This window comes from Erythranthe guttata, chromosome 1 (genome assembly GCF_056151865.1).
Source record: "Erythranthe guttata isolate IM_541 chromosome 1, IM_541, whole genome shotgun sequence".
Lineage (NCBI taxonomy): Eukaryota > Viridiplantae > Streptophyta > Magnoliopsida > Lamiales > Phrymaceae > Erythranthe > Erythranthe guttata.
The window spans coordinates 233,930-243,570 of NC_142533.1; the positions used below are offsets into that span (position 1 = coordinate 233,930).

The 9,641-nt window shown below is 35.8% G+C and overlaps 3 protein-coding genes and 1 non-coding gene across 4 annotated transcripts; 2 read left to right on the forward strand and 2 right to left on the reverse strand.

The window, feature by feature from the left end:
- Positions 1-87: 87 nt before the first annotated feature.
- On the reverse strand, positions 88-159 carry TRNAG-UCC (transfer RNA glycine (anticodon UCC)). Its single transcript has one exon. It is a non-coding gene; the product is annotated as a tRNA-Gly (tRNA).
- A 1,781-nt stretch (positions 160-1,940) lies between these two features.
- On the forward strand, positions 1,941-3,570 carry LOC105977135 (putative sugar phosphate/phosphate translocator At2g25520). Its single transcript, XM_013002409.2, has one exon. It carries the CDS (start codon positions 2,105-2,107, stop codon positions 3,158-3,160), a length of 1,056 nt encoding a protein of 351 aa, XP_012857863.2. The 5' UTR covers positions 1,941-2,104; the 3' UTR covers positions 3,161-3,570.
- A 1,200-nt stretch (positions 3,571-4,770) lies between these two features.
- LOC105977139 (EG45-like domain containing protein 2) lies at positions 4,771-5,681 on the reverse strand. The gene is made up of 3 exons (XM_013002412.2): positions 5,475-5,681; positions 5,058-5,337; positions 4,771-4,957 (listed from the first exon to the last, which is right to left on the reverse strand). Exons 1-3 carry the CDS (start codon positions 5,593-5,595, stop codon positions 4,951-4,953), a joined length of 408 nt encoding a protein of 135 aa, XP_012857866.2. The 5' UTR covers positions 5,596-5,681; the 3' UTR covers positions 4,771-4,950.
- A 1,194-nt stretch (positions 5,682-6,875) lies between these two features.
- Positions 6,876-9,458, forward strand: LOC105977133 (adenine nucleotide transporter BT1, chloroplastic/mitochondrial). Its single transcript, XM_013002408.2, has 3 exons — positions 6,876-7,978; positions 8,531-8,692; positions 8,786-9,458. Exons 1-3 carry the CDS (start codon positions 7,460-7,462, stop codon positions 9,257-9,259), a joined length of 1,155 nt encoding a protein of 384 aa, XP_012857862.2. The 5' UTR covers positions 6,876-7,459; the 3' UTR covers positions 9,260-9,458.
- The last annotated feature ends 183 nt before the right edge of the window (positions 9,459-9,641 follow it).

Here is a 9,641-nt window from a genome sequence, read left to right on the forward strand (position 1 = left end):
CAGTTGTAAAAGAAGCATGTTCTGTAAAAGAAAGAAAAAATATTGTTAAAACAGTTGCAAAAAAGGAAATGCAAAAATAGTATAGTATGCGTCTGCCGGGAGTCGAACCCGGGTCTATTGCTTGGAAGGCAATTATCCTAACCGTTGGACTACAAACGCTGTGATGTTGAAATGAAAGTGTTTTTAATTAATATCCGTTATTGATATTTATAATCAGAAACTTTCAAGCCAAAATAAGTTGGATTTTATTTAATATAGCACCTAAATATCCACTGTTGAATAGTGTAAATGTACAACTTTCTGCGACAGTATATTAATAATTAACTGCAAAATAGAAAGAGATAGTATAGAGGAGGAGGTTGTGGTGGTGTCAAAACAAGTTAGACAAATGGCAGTTGAAGTCCATGTTTACCAACTGGTGTTATACACATGTAAGAGAAATGGTCAACGGTTTGTGGCACCCATTCAAGTAGTAGGCAGTCAGTTTGTTAACACTAACCACGCACGACTATATATTAATCTTTAAAATTAATTTTTTTTTTTTGAGTAATTAATCTTTAAAATTAAATGCCAGATAAAAAAAATTAAAAAAAAAAAAACACTAAAATAATTACATAATTTTGTTGCAATTTGTACAAGAATGTTATACAACTTAGACTTGACATAAATTATAATCAATTATTCATATCATGCATGTACGTGTATTAAGTATTTATATATTTGTGTATATATGTTCCCAACCCTGGTTGTGGCTGTAATAATATTATGTAGATAAGATTTAATTATATGGTCAATATATTTATTTTGTAACGGTTTTTTTGCAGCTACTCTTCTTTTTCTGTCCCCTTCAATGGGCTATATATTGTCTAAAGCCAACGACTTTTTTTTCCCACGCAAACAAACAAACAAACAAATAAGCAAATTAATAATAAAACCACTGAAATTCTATTACATTATTATTGGAGATGAAGGCTTTCTCTCAACAACTACTTTTCAATAATAATAATAATATCCCTATTTTAATGGTAGCAGCAGCCTCATATTTGTCTTGTTGTCTTCATTTTGCATAATACTATTATTATTTCTTATATATGGGACTTACATATATGTTAATTTAATTTAAAGTATTAGGGAAAGATATTAAATTATTTTTTAGTAAATATATTTATTACTTACCAGTCAAACTATGCCAAAAAATAGAAATACAATTTTGATTTATTTACCAAACAAACAAAAGAAAAAATTGGAAATAGGATTTGAGATTTTTTAAAAAGGATAGAAAGAATTTAAAAATCTTAATGCAATATTTTAGAGTAGGTGAATTATATTTTGTCCTAATTTGAACAAGAGAGATACATTGCCACGTGTAGCATGGTAGTCAAATGCACATGAATAGGTGTCGACCATGTGAACCCCATTCACATTTTCTTATTATTTATTAGTATTGGTACTTTAATAATTTTATTACACAAAGTAATAAATAAAATTATAAAACAAACAAATACTACTAGTTCCTTTTTTTTTTTTTTTGCATTTACATTGTTGTCATAAAATGTAACTACTGAAATAAATAAAATATTAAATTTGCCATCTACCATGGAAGATAAAGTTATTAATACATAGATAAAATTACCTATAAAAATGGATGATTAAATAATTTATTTTCGAAATTAATTAATTATATAAGGAAAAGTCGTCGGGCCAATCAATATATATTGTGTGTATGGACCGGCGCATATCCGAATCAGATTCTACATCCAGTCAAACATCCTAATCTAATGGGCTCCTTAGGCCCAAATTAAAAAACTCAAATTGACCCCGCAAAACTCCTTAAATATCACTTTTGAACCCTAATTAGTTTGAAACCGATTAAAAGACTAGTCTAGCCCTAGGTGACCGGTGACCCAGTCTATATTATTATATTATTATTATTATAAAATAAAAATAAAAACTAAAAATCAATCCCCACCTCCATTAGAAGACTTTCTCCATTATTTACTCCACTTTTCTCCACATCTCCTCCGCCATCTCTCTCTCTCTCCTCTCTCTCTCTCTCTAAACTCTAATTATCAATTTCTCTCCACCGCTACCACCGCCACCGGCAATGGGTAAAGGCGGAGCAGCACTCTCAGACGGAGTGGTGAAGAAGATCATCCTATCGTACACGTACGTGGCGATATGGATCTTCCTCTCCTTCACGGTAATCGTGTACAACAAATACATCCTCGACAAGAAGCTCTACAACTGGCCGTTCCCAATCTCCCTAACCATGATTCACATGGCCTTCTGCTCCTCCCTCGCCTTCGCCGCCGTCCGCCTCTTCAAAATCGTCGAGCCCGCCTCCCTCAGCCGCCGCGTCTACCTCACCTCCGTCGTCCCCATCGGCGCGCTCTACTCCCTCTCCCTCTGGCTCTCCAACTCCGCCTACATCTACCTCTCCGTCTCCTTCATCCAGATGCTCAAAGCCCTAATGCCCGTCGCCGTCTACTCCATCGGAATCCTCCTCAAAAAGGACAGCTACAAGAGCAACACCATGTCCAACATGCTCGCCATCTCCGTCGGCGTCGCCATCGCCGCCTACGGCGAGGCCAAGTACGACTCCTGGGGGGTTTTCCTCCAGCTTGGCGCCGTCGTTTTCGAGGCTACCAGGTTGGTTATGATTCAGATTCTGTTGACCTCAAAAGGGATTAATTTGAACCCAATTACTTCCCTTTACTACGTTGCCCCTAGCTGCTTCGCTTTTCTTGCAATTCCATGGCTCTTTGTTGAGTACCCTGTGTTGAAGCAGCAAACATCTGCGTTCCAATTCGATTTCGTGATTTTCGGGACTAATTCACTCTGTGCATTTGCCCTAAACTTGGCTGTGTTCTTGTTGGTTGGAAAGACTTCAGCTTTGACCATGAATGTTGCTGGGGTTGTCAAAGATTGGTTGCTAATTGCCTTTTCTTGGTCTGTGATTAAGGATACCGTTACTCCGATGAATTTGTTCGGTTACGGGTTGGCATTTTTGGGGGTTGGGTATTACAATCACTGCAAATTGCAGGCTTTGAAGGCAAAGGAAGCGCAGAAGAAAGTTCAGCCGACCGACGAGGAATCGGGGAAGCTTTTGGAGGAGAGGGAAGGAGATGGAATGGGGAAGAAGGGTGATTCGCAAGCTTAATTTGGAAATTTTATGTAGCTAGAAGAAAAAAAAAGGAAGAGAAAAAGAATTTTAATTTAAATAATTGAGGAAGAAATCTTGGGTTTTAATTTGCAGGTTGACTTGTGGTGTTTATCAATGGATCTGGGATATCTAGGTACGTTGTCGAACTTGAATGAAGGATGATCTGTCAATGGTGCATTCGTTTTTGGTTGTTAATGATGGTGGTGTTTGAGATCCACATTTCTTTCTCAAGATCTACCGGTTTATCGTTTATGTATTATTATTACATTAGTAGTTTCGGAAAAAAAAAAAAAAAAAAGATGCATTTCGATTCCGTATTTCCCCCCTTCGGTTTCTTTTTTATTTAAATCTCCCTTGTATACTTGTTCGATCTTTTCATTATAATATTACCGGCACTTGAGACTCAATATGAACCGATACGAATTCCATTATGTTGGGAAAGTTTTTCTGCAAGTTTTCAACTTTTTTGCAATTCGAGAGGTATAGTTCTTTCTTGCAGTAATATATATGAATATTTGTCGTCATTCTGGATTTGTGTGCTTTGTTTCGTTGTTACGACTGTTTGGTTCTTGAATTTGAAAACAATGGAACTTATGATGCTTATACTTGCTGCTTCTTCGTTGCTTTGGTAGATTATGGAAGGTGCAATATGTGATTAGTGTTGGCTTAACTGCATTATTAAGTTGTCGTCTTAAATAGCTAATCGTAATTAAGTATCAGAAAACTGTACTTGGTGTGGGGTCAAAGGGCTAATGGTAAACAACGGGAGTTGAATTAGAATAAAACCCACTCCAAATAACGACGATTCTTGTGGCTTTATGACATATTCAAAGTATGACATACCTTCGGCCCTTGTCTTAAGTTGTTACTACGAGAGTATTTATTAGTATATTCGATTATTCTTGATGTAGTTGGATTAAACTATAGGTTTTTAGGTACTTGTTCGCCTCGATACAGTTGACTTTGCAGAGGGAGGTTTTGCTTAAATGGATCTACACTTAAAGAAACCTATGCACATGGTTAGCATATACTTCACATGCATCTAGCAATTAAATAAGAAAGAGCTTACTTATAGGCCGGATTACAAAGTCAGCTTGAATTTAATTCAAAGTTAGGCTTCTTACATAAATATTGAATTTGAATTAAATTCTGTTTGACATGTAACATAGAAGAAGCCTATACTTGCCTTAAATTGTGTCTCTCTCTCTCGTTAATATGCATCTTCAACTTTTCTGGGCAGTAGAAATTATTGTCGATCGCGACATTTTCGACTTTTATTATTGCAGCTTTCGACACCACCTAACTTAGAAATTGACTGCTTATGTTGTGGTCCTAAAGAAATTTGAATTTGGAGAAGAAAGGTATCAAATAAAGGCTCCCCCCACTCAGTTTCAGACAAGAAGTTTGTTATGGTTCATTCTTGATTTGGTCTCACTTATAACAAACTTCTGTTAATTAATTACAAGGTTAAGTGGGTTTAGTTAAATTTAGTTAGTGATGAGTTGGTTGTACCAGAATTGAATTTGGGGTATAATTTTGTTTCATTCAAAATTCAAGAAGTTTGTTATTAATTCCCTGTTTTTGTTTCTGATGTGAACAGCCAACCATTTCAGACAAAGCTTCTCTCTATTAATAATTACATTAATACTATTAATTATTATTATTATTGATTAGTACAAGAATACTACTACTAATTATTACACACTTATATATATATCCTGCAATAAAGAAGCTAAACTCTGCTAGCTGTGATGTATATCTGGAATGAATTATATCTCACATTCACATCAAATCCTGCCCAAAAAATCAAACAAACATTGTGAGTACTCTTCATCATCAACAAATTATAAATAAATAAAAAATAAAAAAATGGAGAAAATAAATTGAAACATACTGTATAAACTCAATGTTGAGTCTGGCATCAAGAGAGTGAGAAACAGCAACAAAGGCATCATTGGACATGACCATAGTGGAGGGGCACGGCCTTTTCGAGCAAAAATCGACCACCCTTACATCGACTGTGCCGCCTTTGCATGGCTTATTTGTGCCGCTAAGGCACCTCAATCTGTACCGCCGCCCACAGGCTGCTCCGTTATCCCACAGCCCTTCGTTCACCTGTACAAACAGGTTTCCTGATGGGAATTGGTCTTGCCTATTCCCATTGCACTTTGTTGCTGCATGCACAAATTAAATAATTTCACATTATTTACTATATTTACCGACTAATTAATTAATTAGAAACTAATAAAAACACGACATTATCGACATTATATATACATATAGACATAGATATAGATATAGATATACTTACGTGTGTATGGAGGATCGTAAGAAGTAGCTGTTCCTATATCAGCAGAAACAAGGCTCATCTCTTTGCACGAAAAACTAATTACGATTAAAACTGCAATGAACGATAGTAGACGACGACTCATGATCGATCGATGACTGAGAAATTAAAAAAAAAAAAAAATTTATTCTCAAATTTCAAGTAGAGGGAAGTTTGAAAATGGATCTGCTTGAATGGATTTGCAAAATGTGCCAAATTTATAGATGGGAGATATGGATGTCGGTTGTGATGTGATCACAATACAATAGTCAATAGTATTCACTTAGGTACATTGAAAGATTTTCAATCATCAGTTGACGCACGTGTGATTAATTTTAAATAATAAATTATTGGTTTGTCCGAATAAAATAGATAGGTCGATACACAAGTATAAAATATAGTGGGGCATTACATTAGAGATTAGTGGTTAACAACAAGTTTAGGCCTTTTAATTAATTTGGTTAAAGTGGGAGAGGATATATATCTTATCTCATTTTGAGTGTATCTTATCATTTTAATTTACTATTAACTAATTAGATCATTTTTTGATACTACTACATTAGTGGCATTACGTAATTATGATTCTTTAGTACTTTATTTTTTGATAAAATATTTTAAATTATCCTTCAATGGAGTTAGAAGTGTAAGAGAAGACGTAATATAAATTATAAACTAAGGATCAAAATCTAATAAACTAATTAATTAAGGATGAGTGAGACAATTGAATAAAGATGCGTATCTTAGCTAATCTGAAGCAAATAAGAATCCGTGCACACTATCAACGAGATCAATATTGTGTTTGAGTTTGATTTGATCATCGGCCAAGTAATCGAGCTCGAGAAGCTTAAATTTTTTTGTATGTTTTTATATTTTCGTTATTTATTAAACTCAGCTTGGTTGCTTTTGACCATTTTATCCCTGGACTAAGAATGCGAGACAGTGACAAAAGCGTCATTTCAGCAAAAGCCGCCCACACACCGCCCCATTATCCCATAGCCCTTCCACCATCCGCCGCAAGCTAAAATTGATGTTATCTACTAATTCAATTTGGATTGGGCCTATTCGTGTGGTGCAATCCTATTATGGGCCAAAATATAATATTTGTAAATGAAGAGGTCGTAATTTGGACTATGGATAAAATATATTTCGGCCCAAATAGGAGAGAGAGTCCTCCTAGGTTTTACTACAACTACTGCAAAGTCAGAAATGGTCTCAAATTCTATAATTAAAAAATCATTATATTCCCACTGCCATTTCAGGTCAATCCAAATCTTGAATTCAAAGGGCAGAGATCTCTCAAAATTTATTACGAAAAAATAAAATGAAACCAAATTGGAATAGACAATATATTATTAATCATAAATCAGACTCCATATTATATTAGTAATTGGAATTAAATTCAGATATATATGTAAAATCACAGCTAGCGTATATACACGACTACACAAGCATTTAAGGATTTTCCACACAAGAATTTGCTTATTGCAAATTAATAGGGTATAGTATTTTATTTCTTAAATGATTATCATATATTTAAAAAATCTGGGGTCGAATTGAAAAGGAGAAAAAAGAGAGTGAGAGAGTGAGAGAGGAGAGAGAGAGAGAGAGAGAGAGAGAGAGAGTCTGGACTCTCTCGCTTTCTCTAAAAAGAAAAGAAAAGAAAAGCCCTTGTTGGATCCTCCGCCTCCATAATCTGTGAGTCCTTAAAATTAGCCAAGATTCGGCGGTCGATAACTGATTTTATTAATTCCCCATTATTGATTTTAGTCTAGACTCTCTCTAGAGTAGTGTGGGTGTGGGATTTTATATCCATTTCTAAACCCTACCGAATCTTTTCTTGCAAAATTACCACCTTCACCTCACCTACCGCTTCTCCTCACCTACCGCCGCCGCCGTCAAGAATGTAAGGATTGGAGGGAGATAAAGAAAGAACTGAGAAATTAGGGCTTCTGTTTTTTTTTGGAAATCTAATGGGTGGTGGAGGAAAAATTCAATCTTTAGAGTTTAAGAGCAATGGGGTTTTATCAGATTCTCAATTAGGGCTTCAATGGAACAACCAAGATTGCAACCTTTATCCCGGTGGTGGCTTGTTTGCGTCTGTGAGTCAAGTGGGAAACAACGACAATGGCGGTTTTAAATTACCGTATGCCGATTTGCTCGGGAAGTATGTTTCATTGCCTGAGGGTTTTAAAGTGTCGGAGGAGGAAAAGGGGGTGACGAATAAGAAGAAGAAAAATAATGGGCTTAAGCTGAAGATTAAGATTTCGAATCCTTCATTGAGGAGGTTATTCAGCGGTGGAATTGCTGGTGCGATTTCAAGAACTGCAGTTGCTCCATTAGAGACAATTAGGACTCATTTGATGGTGGGGAGTAGTGGGCATTCCACTTCTGAGGTGTTCCAGGATATTATGAAAACCGAGGGGTGGCCGGGTTTGTTTAGGGGTAATCTTGTCAACGTAATTCGAGTTGCGCCTAGCAAAGCCATTGAGGTATAATCGAACTAACTGAGTTCTTGATTTCTGTTATATTAGTCTGCCTTGTTTACTTTACTTGCCCTACTTTTTACCAGTATGTTTTCATTTGTTCTTATATTTTTGTGATTTTAGCTTCAAATGCACTACGAATAACTGGCTTTGAATTTATCTTTATTGCTGTGAGCATTCTGTTATTGTTGTAATGTGTTAAGGAACTTGAGGTTGAGAGTTGCTGCTGCACAACGTAGTCCGAATTTAGTGGGGTTTTTTTTATAGGTTTATTCTATGTTCTTGACTTTATTGGTCTTTAAAAATCCTCGGCAACTTTGTTAGCTTTGGTACTGTACAATTTTGATGGTCGTTTACTCGTTATGTGGCTGATTGCCCCTTTAATGTTTCAATGCCGACAAATAAAACCGTGTTCTTGAAAATTAACCATTTCAATTTTCTTATTACCATCAACTCTAGTCTTCGTTGGCTCATGTTGTTTCGACCGTCAATCTGTGTCTTGTTATCATCAAATCATTTTCGTATCTATACTCTCCTCATGTATTATGTTCTTTACAGTTATTTGTTTACGACACCGTGAACAAGAAACTGTCACCAAAAAACGGCGAACAGCTCAAAATACCCATCCCTCCTTCTCTAGTTGCCGGCGCCTGTGCTGGAGTCACCTCAACTTTGGTCACGTACCCTCTTGAATTAGTCAAGACTCGTTTAACCATACAGGTAAAAAGTTAAACAGAAACCTAGTTATTATCACTTACATTCCCAAACTTCTATCCAAATTTTTTTTTTTTTTTTCTTATTTGCCTATTTCAGAGAGAAATTTATACCGGTCTAGTCGATGCATTCGTGAAAATAATAAAAGAGGGTGGCCCAGGCGAGCTCTACAGAGGCCTCGCTCCAAGTATAATCGGTGTAATCCCATACGCTGCAACAAACTATTGTGCCTACGACACATTGAGAAAAGTGTACCGAAAAGTAGCCAAGCAAGAAAAGATTGGCAATATAGAAACCCTATTGATTGGTTCGTTAGCAGGTGCTATTTCGAGCACTGCTACTTTTCCTTTGGAGGTGGCTCGTAAGCACATGCAGGTTGGTGCAGTGAGCGGAAGAGTGGTGTACAAGAATGTTCTACATGCTCTTGCAACTATACTCGAAAGAGAAGGCGTACAAGGTTTGTATAAAGGGCTTGGACCGAGCTGTCTGAAATTGGTTCCTGCTGCTGGGATTTCTTTCATGTGTTATGAAGCTTGTAAGAAGATTTTGGTAGAGAAAGAGGAAGAAGAGTAGGTGGCGATTTTATAATGGATTACAAATTTTTGGCATTTTTTATACAACTTTTTATTTATTTTTTGGTTTAATTTTCGCCATTCGGAAGTTTTGATTGGGATTTTTTTGGAGACAGTGGAGTTTTGGATTAGAGTTGATTATGTTATTTTATCAAACAATTAATGTTTTTTAGTGATGTCATTTTAGTAAAAGATTGCAAGGGCCGAGGTATAATTAACGTATAATTAATTACATTAATCGTAATATACTGCACAGCAATACAGCATCGACTGGTGTACGAGTAACAAAGGTAGCTAGAAATTAGTATTAAAGTGTTAACGAATAATTCATACAAAAGCTTCTCGAGTCTCGACTATAATCATCATGCTATATCTCCAACCTA

What these genes read in the sequence shown, in the direction of transcription:
- LOC105977135 (XM_013002409.2), top strand. Translation starts at nt 2,105, where the DNA reads ATGGGTAAAGGCGGAGCAGCACTCTCAGACGGAGTGGTGAAGAAGATC.
- LOC105977139 (XM_013002412.2), bottom strand. Translation starts at nt 5,595, where the DNA reads ATGAGTCGTCGTCTACTATCGTTCATTGCAGTTTTAATCGTAATTAGT. An exon ending in TTACGATCCTCCATACACAC is followed by an intron (nt 5,338 to 5,474) that starts GTAAGTATATCT and finishes TTGTGCATGCAG; the next exon opens with CAACAAAGTGCAATGGGAAT.
- LOC105977133 (XM_013002408.2), top strand. Translation starts at nt 7,460, where the DNA reads ATGGGTGGTGGAGGAAAAATTCAATCTTTAGAGTTTAAGAGCAATGGG. An exon ending in CGCCTAGCAAAGCCATTGAG is followed by an intron (nt 7,979 to 8,530) that starts GTATAATCGAAC and finishes TGTTCTTTACAG; the next exon opens with TTATTTGTTTACGACACCGT. An exon ending in AGACTCGTTTAACCATACAG is followed by an intron (nt 8,693 to 8,785) that starts GTAAAAAGTTAA and finishes TGCCTATTTCAG; the next exon opens with AGAGAAATTTATACCGGTCT.